The following is a 14,147-nucleotide window of genomic DNA, read 5'->3' on the forward strand; positions in this document are numbered from 1 at the left end:
GCCCCCCCCCCCACCCCTGAAAGAACTGTTGGGGCTTTGAGTTGGTCGTGCTTGAAGGAGGTACTTGCTTCTTCTCTTGTATGGATGTCTGTGTCATTGTCACTTGAACAACATTAAGTATTTGAAACAGTCACATTTTCTCTGCTGTGTCAAATTGCTTCTTTTCTGTCTGTGTGTTTTGCTTTTTCTTGATACAAATGTGGATGTAAAAAGTATACGTGTTCTCTTCGTTGTAGGTCTCAATATCCTTTTTCAGTTTCCATACCTTTTTATCCATGGTAACTTTCTCAATTTGGCCTCAGCCACCAAAGCATCTAACAAGATCGTGTTTTCTAGCGTCCGTAATTCATTGCCTCCTTTAGTAATTTCTTCTTCCACTGTGTCAGGATTATCCAATCCCTGTTACACTCGTTGTCAACCCCACTCCAGTTGAGCTTCATTTTTGGATTGTCAATAAAGACCCTGGGTATATTAGTAACTTGTGGTCCCTCCGGAATAACTCCAGATTTGAAATATTACAGCATCAATTTGCAAAGAAGTTCTGTTCAGACAAGTTTCTTTTTTTGCATTAAAATATCTGTCTCAACTCGGTGTGCTGGCAACAATCGTGGCAGGGTTGGCGTGGAGCACAGAGCGGAGAGGGACTAGGTAATCACTGAAAATGTTCCTCTGAAAATGATTAACAGGTTTTCCACTATCTACTTGATATTGGCTCGTTAAGACAGAAAAGAAAGGAATTTCCAGGCATTACTAAAGGTTGACAAGAAAACAACAGGTGCATCTTTCAAACAACCAAGGCTGCTGCTTCGAGAAACTACTTTGCCCAAAACATGCATTAAAGCAGGGAAAATGCAGTAATGTCAGGCCATCAAATGAAAATGGGCAAAAGGGAAAATCTGAGGCACAGATACTGAAGTCGCAAGTAAAAACTGGGACTGCGACAAAAACACCAATGCTCTCACGAAAGCACAACAACAAACATAGTGGTGGAGGGGTTACATTTTAGGAGCACATGAGGGCCAGTGCTGCGTGGAACTACCCATGGCTCCTGCCTTGCGTTAAAGCTATAAAAGAAACATTTGGAGGCTACACATTCACCTTCCGTATAACAGTTTGGGAATAAGAAGCTGGCTGTTAAATGATGCTTGGTTGTTCAATCGCTCGTGCATGATTAAAGAAATTGGCACATAGGTCTTTTTGGGGAATTATGGGAAAAGATGTGGACCGCATCTGCCATGTTTTTGCAGCGGTCATCTTGTTCTCGTGCAAGCTCTACAAATATTTATGACTGGAAGTTGTACTTTGAAGTTGAAATATTGGATTCGGGAAATCAAAAATAATAGCGAAGGCTAAAAGCCTTTCCTTACATAACTCTTACAGTTAACTTAAAGTTGTGCAAAAGAAAACCAGTTTATACGAGTTATAAATTAGTGCAGCCATTATTGTGTGTTCAAGTAATCTGCATCCGTGCAAATGTTCAATTCCTGTAACGCTTTTTCTGCACTTCAAGGTTCAGGTTTGTGAAAGCTAAATGTTGCAATCACAATGTACATTTATTTCAATAATTGTAGATACTTTTGCGATAAAAAATAAGTTTACAAAATGCAATTAATAGTGATTTTGGGTCCTAAAAATTGAGTTTTATTTATCAGAGTTCTTGAGGTTTTCTTCATGAAAAAAATAACCGAACATACAGATTTCTACCCTTTATGACCAATGGGCTTTATGAACTACTAATAGTAAAGATATAGTCTCACATCTTTCCAGAAGGCACATTAAGGACTCCCAGTTGAATCATGACAATGTTGCAACAAAAAAAGCACCATGCAAATTGTTCTGTAAAATGTTAATTTATTCCCTTCCCAAGTATTTAGAATATACCTTTCTTAATTATAATAAATGTGACAATGAAGTAAGTACCATCACATGGAGATGAACATGAAATAAAAGCACATACTACCAGACTCCATAAAAAACATCCAAACATCCTATTTAATGTGGTAGTGCAAGGTAACAGCAAATGTTCCGGCCGAGACACCTTCATTTGGTACAGTACAAAAATGGGAACTGGAGATGGGACTTAGCTACCTTAACTGCTCAATCGGGGAACTGACTTTAAAAGAGGCTGTACAGTAGAACCCAAACACAAATGTATTTACAAGCTTTGGGACCAAATAAAATAAACCAATTTATTTCTTTTTTTTCCAAAATAAAAAAAATGCACAGAATTATGAAAATATAGGTTCGCTATTGTATTCCCCACACAAATTGATGGTGCTGTTGCAAGGCTTGGAAGGTAATCAAGTATTTAAAGTTCATCCCGGTCTCTCTTCAATATTGTATATCTAGATTCACTTGGTGCTAATTTCTGAAACGAGCTCTCTGGGGGGCTGCTTACAAAGTCTTCAGTTTCCTGTAAACAAACCAAATAGAAATCATGAAAAACCGATACTGTAAGGCGATAACATAGTATGTGCTACGACGAGTCAATTTCGAACACACTGGTATATCAAGGTTAGATAAAACAACAGAACAAGTGCCTGGTTTCTACAGACATTCCAGAGGGAGGAGAGAGTGCATCAAACCCACAAGCAGTTCATCAGGCTATTTAAAAAGAGGTCTATTGGGTTAAAAACAATTGAACCCAACAGGAAGTCTTGAGATTTTAGTGCGCAATGTATGCAAATTGTAACTTGTTACAAGATAATAAGCAAAGTTCAATATTATAATGTAATAGGGCACATTTGCAGCCTTCCACCTGGGGGTTTACGATTGGGCTTACACACCGCAATACCCTAACTGGGCCAGTCTCACATGTAATCTACGAATATCCCCAGCTCTGCATATACAGATTTTTAGACCGCTAAAACTAGCGGGCCGTTGCTGGGCACATGTACACCATGTGCATGGCGTGAATCGCGAATGCCAAACCGCGTAAGGATCGGTTTGAGCAAAAAAACGTACTTTAAGATCAATCGAGGGGAAATACAATAACAGCAAGTGGGCAATGATAGCTTCCGCTGTGTTTTAAATCAGTGTTTTAGAAAGTTGTTGGACACAGATGCAACCTTCCAGTTATTCTGTTCATATGGAGCACATTTTCGAATCACAGCATTTTTGCTGTTATTATATTCCATTTATCCAGTTTCGTTTTGAGATTGTTTTAAGCTGTTCTAGTGTACATGGAAGTGAAGGAGCACAATATTCACCCATCGTTTCCCTGCCGCTGGGGCCATTTCCATACTACCTACCACAAACCACTTGCCATCAGTCACCAGTCTGGGTGACTTGCATTACCCCGCAGTACTTACATTCGGTGAACCTGCCTCCACTATCGGGAACTCCCTACTACATATATTACTTTCTGCCCGTCCTCCTGAGAGAGGATAACCCTTCCCCCTGCTCATTACACCTCAGTTACTTTCTCTGCCGCCTGGCAGGGACTCAAATGGGCATGTAGTCCTACTACTACATTTCCTCTGAAAGCTAAACTCAGAGGGGAACAAATGTTTCACCCCTCACATCCCATCTTGCAGAGCCAAAGATAGCAATAAGGGTACCCTGCAAAATGAAACCATCCCAACACCTAAATTCCTCGTTCACCCCAGATCTCCTAGCCCTTAGTACTAAAAAGTCTGAGGCCGAGTCTGAATGGCAAACTCACATTCAAACCCCCATAAATTACTGTTTGTCTGTGCATCTAAACAGTACAAACAAGCTATTTTGCTAAATCAACCACCTACGACAGAAAGGATTGGCAACGCCAAGTCCAACACTCAAGAGATCTTCTCTATACCCAAAGAACTTGAAACACCTTCTCCCCCACATCCAACCTCAGCAAAGATGAGGCATGATGTACACATTCAAAACGCTCTCCTACACAAAAATCTCTACCCTCCACAATATAAAATCCTCCTCAAGCAAACCACCCTCAACACTAACCAACCATGTCCCCTAGGGCTCCCACAAGCCCTGCATGACCTTCCCCCATTTGGATTTAAAATGATCACGGTCTCAAAGAGGTCACTACCATGCTTAAAAGCCTGAAACCTTCCAGATGTAAAGGTGAGGTTTACCTAGCCACCATCATTAAGGAATGTTCAGATGTCCGAGTCCCAATTATCACAACTTTGATCAACTCCTCCTTCATCAACGCCCTTGTCCTTTCCAGCCTAACGAAGCATGGGTACTTCCCTTGCTTAAAAAAAATCATTGCTGGACCCCTACTGACCTGAACAACTACCGACCCATCACCACTGTTCCTTGCCTATTAAAAATACTTGACGGGACAGTGTACGTCCAAATTCAGCACTACTTGGAATCCAATCTTGGGAACACATCAATCTGGCTTCTGACCTGGCCATGGCACTTAGTCAGTCTTACTTGACTTAAACAACTTGATGACATCATAGAAGCAGTGAAACCAGCCTGTCTTCTACTACTGGACCTTTTGGCTGGTAGACCATAAGAAGCTCTGCCAAGACCTCTTCTGCAGCCAAATTTTTGCCTGAAGCCACAATGTGCATCTCATCCTTTCTGGAGGAAAGGATCCATCAGAGCATTTGCCGACAATGCTACTGCACCTCCGGCACCCATCTCCTACTGGCTGAGTGAGTGGTGCTATTGGAGGGTTGGGTTTGATCATTCACCTGAATTTAGGATAAGAGGAGTCCTGCAGCCATTCCAGTAGATCAGCAACAGAGCCACAAATCCTTTGTAGCTGTGCAGCCGACTAAAGGTCAGTGGACGACTCCGGAAGAGGCCTGGTGAACTTTCCTGCAACTGACCCGGTGAAGCCCTGCTAGATTATCTGATCTGAGAAGGCCCTCGTTGGCCCTTGGGCTGGTGGGATCAACCAGTCTTGATGTCTTCTCGCGCTCCTGCAGCTTTGAGCCGTCAGAATCGTCCATGGACCACCCGGTGGACCAACCAGCTCTGAATTGAGTTTTTATCTGGAACTTCAGTGGTTCACAGCAAGTCCTACAAGTCGCCTTCCTTCCAAGTTTCAGCTTCCCAGCATTAAGGGATCCTGTCTTGGGAGGACGTCTGTGGTGACTGTTGCTGGAACCGGCTTCCTTCCGTCTGGTAGGGTTATCCTGAAGAGGCCTGCATCAGTGCCTGCTGCATTTCGGCTTTAGAAAGAGTTGCACTAGGCTCCTGGACCCAACCCGAATTTTCCTGGCACTCGCAGCTCCTGGGCATCTTGTACTGGATCCAAAAGCAGGAAAACCTACCTTCTGTGACTCCCAGTGGACCTGCCAAGTCACTTGGAAAAATCAGAGTAAGTGCAGTGAGTAAGTAATCGAAATACTTAGATGCATTTTGTGAATAACTGATTTATTCCACTCACTCAAGCTGTTCTAAGAGATAGAAAAAGTATCTTTCTTACCTGTAAATCCCTGAGAAGTCTTCTGCAAAAAAGGTTCACCACCACAAGTACTCTCCCTGCCACTGTCCCCTCTCAGTTAAAGTACATTGTGACTTTTGGGAGCAAATGCCCCATTCAACATTGGTATTGGGGGGTGCGCTGCTAAGCAGCAACTAGAATGGCTGCCTGACCCGTGAGCTCTGCGATCACACACATCGATTACAAAATCCTAACCTCCAAGGTTCTGAACTTCGGATGCGAACTCAGCCTAGCGCATCAGAACATATGCAGCCTTAGTGGAGCGAGTTCTGGTGATAATTGCCATATATTTAGTGACAAAATCCCCCTCAGACTTAAGTGCAGCCTCACATGCCGATTACAGGGCGGGCCCAGAATCTGTGCGGCTATAGCAGCTGGTGTCATATGCAGGAGCTAGAGCCGACATTGGAGGGACAACTATTGGAGCTGCAAGCAGTGGTGCGGCGGTCCTCTGCATATCCACCTGATCATCCGCGACACGCTTGCTGCACACTGCCTGAGATGGCCTCATCAGTAACACGGGTGCCGGAGCTGACGTCAGAGGGGCATTCAACATTAGAGTGCAGGCTGCCATGAGACGGAGCTCTACGCGCCCAACTGCCCATCCAAAACACTTGCCACCTTGCACTACCCCGGCATCACCAGAGTACTAGGCTTACAAAGGCCCCATTAAATACAAAGACCTGCCCGGAGGCCCGCTGATCACAGGAAAACCACTGCTACAACACGCGGTCTGCAACGTGGAAGCACCAAAGCACAGCAGCACAGCAGCAGTGGAATGAAGGTGGGTCCCCCCCACCTCATGCATGTCTGCATACTAGTCACCCATTGAGATAGTGCACTGAATATCCCACAACCCCTGCGCATGGGCCCAACATCACTGTCAGCCCTATAACCGCGTTCCCTACCACGCGGGGAGTGCATATTGGCCCCCGCTGTCAACAGAGCCCCAGCAACTCTGACCCTCCAACAACATACTAATTACCCGCTGTCGGGGGATATCCTGCTGGCAATGACCCGAGGAGGAGCCAGGGGGAGCAAGAAGGGCCCCCATGGATGTGTTTGCAGGCACATCTCGGCCAGGCGCCGACCCTGCCTGCCCACAGGATCAGACACCTGCTATTCCACTAATCCAGCCATGAACCCATATATGGCTGCAATGCAGGCGGGCTTCGCGCCTGAACGCCAAGCTAGATGACATTGGTTCAACAGTGAATTCACTAAAGGCAAAACTTGAGGAGAGTGGACGCATCACACAGGCTGAAAATCAGGTAGAAGACATGGTTACCATACACAGAAAGGACATTGAGTGAGTGACATGTGTTGACCTAGAAAAGCGGTCACGCCGTAAAAACGTCAGGATAGTGGGCGCATCAGAGAAACCACATAATGTCTCCATGGAGACATTTGCTGAGGACATGCTGCGCTCCCTGTTTCCCGATGCACAATTCTCTGTGCAATTCCAGGTGGAAAGGGCATACCGCTCTCTGGGTCGACCCCCCCAAACCTGGAATCCCCCACGCACAATTAATGCTTGCCACCTTAATTATTGCGACTCGATACTCCAGCTGCCACAAGAAAAGGGCTCCTTACAATTCCACTCAACCAGGATACACATCTACCCTGATTTTTCATCTGAAGAAGTCCAGATGGGCAGACGAAACTGATCAAGTTAAGCGTGCTCTACGTGACAGGAAAATACTGTATGCCATGATCTGTGAATACAACATGAAGGCAGGTCCCACTTCTTTGAAACCCCAGAAGACGCTTCATTCTACATCGAACAAACCATTCCGATGCCTCCCTGCATGGCATTCCTTTGCCTGGCCACGTTTAACTGTTGATTGTCTAACACTACTGCCAGTCCTACTATTGCTACCAAGATATAAAACTGTAGTGCTACTCTTTTCACACCACTATATCACAAGTAATGACTTGGGGTCTCCCCTTTGGTGGTATGCGATAGCACCTGACAATGTTCCAGTGTTCTTTCTGATGTTCGCAGAACATCTCCCACTGTTTAAAGATTTTTTTTTTTGGTTATGGGGCAACACTGTCAAGTTTGAAGTACAGTGAGGGTGGGGGTTGGGATGTTAAAGGGTTGAAAACACAAATATTGACAGTCACACATGGGGAGCATTTGTTGGTCAGCTGTTACATGGTCACCAGGGAGATGGATTCCTTTCTGGTAAATGATGGGCAGCGGTACTCAGTCTGTTAGGGTGCGTACATAGATTATCAGTGGTCTGAATAATCCCATAAAATCTAGGAAAATACAATTGTATGCCAAAAAGGCACAGAATACAAACCTTGATGCTGCAAGAGACCCATGCATTGAACAGAGTGGTCGACTCCTTTGCACACAGCTGGGGCCCCCAAAAATTTGCAACCGATCATTCCTCACAGTCTAGGGGGAGGGGGAGGTGTCATTCCCATCCATCACATATTGGGTTATCGGGTCTCTAAAACTACTGTAGACCCGCTAGGCAGGTATGCGATTGTCTGGGGTGACTTGCACGGACAACCCACTGTACTCATCAACACGTAAGGTCTGAACATAGATAATCCAGAGTTTTATATTAAAATCATAAACGTAATATCCCCCATAGACAATACCTGTGTACTGTGAGGTGGGGAATATAACACCATTCTGGACCCAACATGTGACAGAACTTCCAATCAATGAGATATCATGCCGGGAATTACACCCCCCGTGGAGAGAGGTTCACGTTCTACTCATTCGTACATAGCTCGGGATCAGGCATCAACCCTGGCTCAAATCCACACACAACTGGACAAGTTGGAAAAGGTGGAAAGATATGCTGCATACCCTACTGACCTTTGCTCAGTCTAATTCACTGAACGCTCCTCGGATACTAGTTCTTTCGACCCGGTTAAGACCACAGTAAATGCGTGGTCCAGAATATTTAAGAGGCTTGAAATTAGCTTACCCTATAACAGCACTACTCCCCTGTGCCGTTTCCCTGGCATAGCCCCTACATAGGACCCCGGCCATCAGGAGGACCGCCTGGGACCCCCATGCCCAACTAAAAGTGGGCACGTGTTCCCTGACGGGAAGTTTGTGTCATTGGCTGACTTTGTGGCCAAGTTGGGATGCGGACCGTCGCAGTCCCTTCAATACCACAGAATGTGGGCAGCAATTTCGAAGAAGATGGCCTTCCTTTCCATGTGAGCCGGAGACCAACCCAATTATAACCAACATCATGGCGCCTAACTGGGTTAACTGTAGAACCTCCAAATTGTATAAAATGATACAGATCCATACTCCCTCTCGCAACTCCATGAAGGGTGTATGGTAGTGTTACCTGGACTTGTCCATCGACGATATGCAGTGGGCCAAATACTGTCAATTTACCAAATCATTGTCAATCACCGCAAGCTTAAGTTTGATCCAATTCAAGATCCTGAACTACCTGCACCTTCCTCCCCAAAAAGTGGCTACATTCTTCCCCAATTTATCATCCCGCCGAACAAGCAGATTCTTTCCATATGTATTGTACTTGCCCTCATATACTTGAATTGTGGAGGGTGGTGGCCAAGGCTGTAGAAGAGATCCTAGATATCCCCATTCCCCTTGTTCCTATCAAATACCTACTTGGAGACATTGGAAAGGTCCCCATTAAGACACGCAGGTTGTTCAACGTGGCCTGCGCGGTGGCAAAAAGGAATATACTTAAATGCTGGAAATCTAAAACTGCACTCACTTTGAACTGCTGGATTAAGGACATGATAGACGCAAATGAGCGTGAAGGCTTTATCTAAAAAGTTTCTACCACGAGCCAACCAAGACATCTGGTCACTATTCAGATCCTTTCTTGCCAGATTGGAGACTGTATCCCCAAACGACTCTTAAGAACTGTGTAATTCGACTAATGAATTTGAAAGCAATGTATTTCTAAATTTAACATTGTCATGTATTGATCAAATTGCATTGCGATTCATGTTCTGAAGTCTTACAAAAAGTTTTTAAAAAACAAAAAACATAGGGATTGGATTTATAAAGTTAGGGTCTTCATTCCTGTGAACTAGTTTTCCTTACTGCATAATTATTTATCTTCCTTCCAGGTGTTTGAGTCAACTGTATGCATTTCTACAAAACAAAGGTGACTATATGAAAAATTACCATTATGGTGATTCAGGTTCTCTTAATCCAGGCTCTCCCTTCTTCACAACTGGCTGGGACCGCCTGCATTTGGAAGCGGGCCGGAAAAGCTGGCTGTAAAAGATAGGTCACTGAGTTTTGGAAGGCGGAAGGGCCCACGTTACGCGTGCCTCTCTCCGCATGCTGGGCCCACACCTTACCCTCGGGTCACAACGTTCCACACCAGGTTTCCTGTGGTTCCACTGATGGTGGTAGAATTTAAGTATATGCGTACTGTAGGTGATGGCTGGGTGGGTGGGTGTTGTGAAGGAGGGAGAGCCTGGAGTAAGAACCTGAATCACCATGAAGGTATTTTTCATTTCTCTGTGGTCCTGGCTCTCCCTCTTTCCCAACAGGTTGGGACCAGACTAAACATTCTTTGAATAAGCAAGTTGGGGAGGAGACAGCATGTACAGGAGTCAAACAAGTTGCTGAGAACCTCTTGGCCGAATTGTGCATAATTTCTAGAAGATGTGTCCATAGCATAGTGCTTGCAACTTGGTAGCTGCTTTACAAATGTCTACAATAGTAACACGCTTGGTAAAGGCTATAGATGCTGCCTTGGCTCTAGTAGAATGAACCCGATGTCTCTGCTGAGTTGCGAGTCCTTTCATGTTTTAAACCTTGGAGATACAGGAGACAACCCATCTAGCAATGGAAGCTTTAGCTGCCTTATTGCTAAGAGAAGGACCACTGTGAGTAATAAAGAGAAGGTCTGCTTTTCTTAATGGTTTGGTCCTTTCAAGGTAGAATTTTAAAGTTCTTAAAACATCTAGGTTATGCACTTTTTCTTCGGCCACAGAAGCATGCGGGCTAGCAAGAAAAACGGTAAGACATATTTCCTGGTTTAAGTGAAAGTTGGAGACCACCTTGGGTAGAAAGGAAGGGACTGTACGAAGAATAACGTTGTCCTTATGGAACACCATATATGGTTCCTTTGAGGAGAGAGACTGCAGCTCACTAATCCGTCTAGCCGAAGAAATGGCTACTACAAAAGCTGTTTTCCAAGTTAGGATTCCAATTCGCATGAAGCCAACAGCTTAACTGATTTTTGCATTAGGGCTGATAAGACCACGTTGAGGTCCCACTGAGGTGAAGGTTCGCGAATAGGGGGAATGTAAATGTAAAAGTCCTTCGAAATGCCTTTTGATGGCCTAGTTGGGAAGAGAGAAAGATTTGTGTTCTCTATTCAGGTAAGCACTGATAGCAGATAAGTAATGTTTGCACGTGTCTACTTTGACACCAGTGGAAACTAGGTAAAACCTGAAGGACAACATATCATCAATAGAGGCCTTCAGAGGGTTAAGGTCTTGTTGCAAGGCCCAGTGACAGAAACTTAACCATATTGCTTCTTAGTGGAAGCTTTTCTGGAGGCTGACATAATGGCTATGTTTTGCTTGGACAAGTGTAAGTGGGAGAAGGCTTGTTTTTCAGGAACCAAGCCTTCAAATTGAGCAATTGTGGGTAGGGGGGGTGAGGGAGTGAAGGACCTGCCCCTTCTGTTTCTGTTGACTCAAAAGATCTCTAGATAGTGGAAGATCTAATAGGGCTGTCCGCGCTAATTTCAGAAGGCCTGAAACCAGATGTGGCGAGGCCAGAACGGGGCTATTAGAATCATTTTCAGATTATGTGACATTTTGAATTTGAGCAATATTTTTGGAATCAATGGGCGAGGTGGGAATGCATTAAATGTTGGATTTGACCAAACCAGATGTACAGCCTCTCCCACCTCAAAGAAGACCCTGACATTGCCTTGATGCAAACTAAGGACATGGAGAGTTGTGCTGGTTGGCAAAGAGGTCTACTGATGGATGGCCGCATTTCTGAACTAGCATGCGTGCTACTGATGGTTTCAGCTCACACTTGTGCGGAGCAGACTAACCTGCTTAGTTTGTTGTTAGGACAGTTTTTCTGAAGTCCAACTAAGGGCTTAGTAAAACCATTCAACTGAGGCAGTACAAGACTCCACTCTTAGTATAAGGCTGTACCACCTGAGTTCATGGTAGCGTAGACAGAGCAGCCAGGCTTATCTTAGGAGGGAGAGAGGGCTGTAGAATCAGTATAAGTGAAATTGTAATACAAATGATCCAAAGAAACACTGAAACACTATGTATTGTGAAAATGAAGGATTTATTTATGCTAAAGTCCTTGCAACTAGGCTCGCAGGGGTGCTGCACAAAATAATTCACACTGACCAAGCTGGGTTCATAAAAGGGAGACACACCAAGACGACATCAGGCGCGCAGTGGATATAATAGATCTGGGAAGCAGGACGGGACAAAGGTTCTCCATAGCTGCCTTAGATGCAAGGAGAGCATTTGACAGTCTGGACTGGACGTACCTGGAATTGGACTACAGAAATTCAGATGCGACCTCAATTTCATCAGAATGGTCCTGGCGAACTTCCGTCTCCCAAACTCGACCTTTATGGTTAACTGGAATCCCACGACAAAAATTAAAATATACAGAGGGACAAGACAGGACTGCCCACTCTCGCCCTTAATTTTCGCCATGGCAATGGAGCCCATAGCTGAAATACTAAGGCAGGATCCCGAAATACGAGGGGTCAAATGTGGATGGACTGTATATAAAATAGCTTTATACGCAGACGATATAATGCTATTCCTTGGGGATCCTAAGAACACACTACCAAGAGCACTCGATAGCCTACAAGACTTTGCCCAGGTATCAGGGTTTACCATAACCTTCACTAAATCTAAGGCCCTGAACATCACAGAGAGGGAAGAGGAGATCGAAGTCCTCGGGGCAAGATGCCCGCTAACCTGGGAAAGAGAATCAATAGAATACCTAGGGATCAAATTAACAAAGGGTTATAAAAACCTGTACGGAGCAAACATTACACCCCTGCTGAAACAACTGAGGGAGGACCTCCATAGGTGGGACACCCAGGAACTATCCTGGTTCGCACACATTGCGGCACTCAAAATGACCTTGTTGCTGCAATTGCTATACACGGTAAGCTTGCTTCCAATAGAGGTTCCCCCTGCCCCCCCAAACCCCCCCAAAGACATGCAAAGCACTACAGAGCGACTTGACTTCCTTCATATGGCACAAAGGGAAAGCGGGAATTCAAAGAAGAATCCTAACAAGGCCACCATGCCTGGGAGGCCTAGGGGTCCCTAATTTGGAGAGGTATGTCCTGGCCACACAAATGGCACCAATGTTAACCTGGAAGAGGGAGGACATGTCAAAAGGATGGGTGGGAATCGAGCAAGGGGTGACTACTATCCCACTAAGGACTACACATGGGTTGCGGGCGGGTGCCAAGGAAACTGAGGGTCACTTGTTGGAGGCAACCAAGACCTCACTGAAAGGATGGGACCGAGCACTGGAAAAATGGATCATCCTCCCAGGGTTGGATCCCTTTACCCCAATGGCGCACAACCAAAACTTTACACCGGGCAAACAGCTTAGTTTCTGGAATAATTGGGGACAGGAACAAATATATCTGAAGGGGTTCTTTCAGGGGGAAAACCCATGAAAGTCTGAAGAATGTAAACAGAAATTTGGCGTACGGGGAAAGCGACAGATACACCTACATTCAGATCCGGCACGGGATATCGCATAAGGAAATCAAGAAAGCAGCCACTAGGACACCGGTGGGCCTGGCACTAAGGCTACACGAAGGGGACGAGGCAAAAGCTGTCTCCAAAGTGTACAAGCTCCTGGACAGAGCACAAGAAAATGACAGCTTCCCATATATGGACAACTGGGCAAGAGATATAGGGGTTCCCATCATCGAGGAGGAGTGGCCCAAATTTGGAAAAGAGCTCAGAAATCCTCCAAATGCAGCCATTAGGGAGACGGCGCACAGGATTTGTTTTAGGTGGTATCTGACCCCCCCCCCCATAGGCTGCACAGAATTAACCCTTATTACCCACATACGTGCTGGAGAAACTGCGGAGGCAACGGAGACCTATACACATGTGGTGGTCTTATCCGAAGGCGACCCTGTATTGGAAGGAAGTCCTGGGGCATACAAAGGAAATCACAGGGAAACAGCTGCCAGCGTCACCTAAAGTTATACTCTTGGGTAGAGTAGTCGAGGACATTTATGCAGCAACTGGCAATAATGCAACACTTATCACCCACCTGTTAATGGCAGAGAAGATGACAGCATGTTGGTGGGTGAACATTTTGAATGTAATGGCCATGGAAAAGGTGGGGGCCCTGATGGACGGCAAGTATCTGAAGTTCCATGCGGCAATCTGGGACCCCTTCCTCGACTTTGTCAGAGAACGAGAAGCACACTTTTTTAGGCCGAACTTGGAGAGCTATCCAAAACTGAGCACCGGAAAACAAAGAACGGGAGCCTTGATCCTATGTAGAAGTTAAACAGAATACAACAATCTCATCGGAAGGCCGAAGGACTGGTCGATGCCACAAGGTAACCGGGAGGGGAAAGGGGACAGGGGAAGGGTTGTTGAACGGTTGTAGGAACAAGTTACTTACCTGTAACTGTTGTTCTCCAGCATGGGTCTGGCATGGATTCACATGCTCATGAATATTCCCCGTCGTCAGGCTGGGAATCCTCGGTAAAGAAAAATCAGTATCAGT

At 45.3% G+C, this 14,147-nt stretch overlaps 1 protein-coding gene across 1 annotated transcript in view; it reads right to left on the reverse strand.

Moving 5' to 3' along the window:
- Window positions 1–1,831: 1,831 nt before the first annotated feature.
- Window positions 1,832–14,147, reverse strand: part of ERP44 (endoplasmic reticulum protein 44) — a 550,129-nt gene continuing 537,813 nt past the window's right edge. Inside the window, exon 12 of the mRNA XM_069620604.1 lies at window positions 1,832–2,413. Coding sequence (XP_069476705.1) covers window positions 2,309–2,413 — 105 coding nt within the window. The 3' untranslated portion in view covers window positions 1,832–2,308. The remainder of the gene's footprint in view (window positions 2,414–14,147) is intronic.

The sequence above is a fragment of the Ambystoma mexicanum genome, chromosome 5q (genome assembly GCF_040938575.1).
Source record: "Ambystoma mexicanum isolate Mex_15411 chromosome 5q, UKY_AmexF1_1, whole genome shotgun sequence".
Classification (NCBI taxonomy): Eukaryota; Metazoa; Chordata; class Amphibia; order Caudata; family Ambystomatidae; genus Ambystoma; species Ambystoma mexicanum.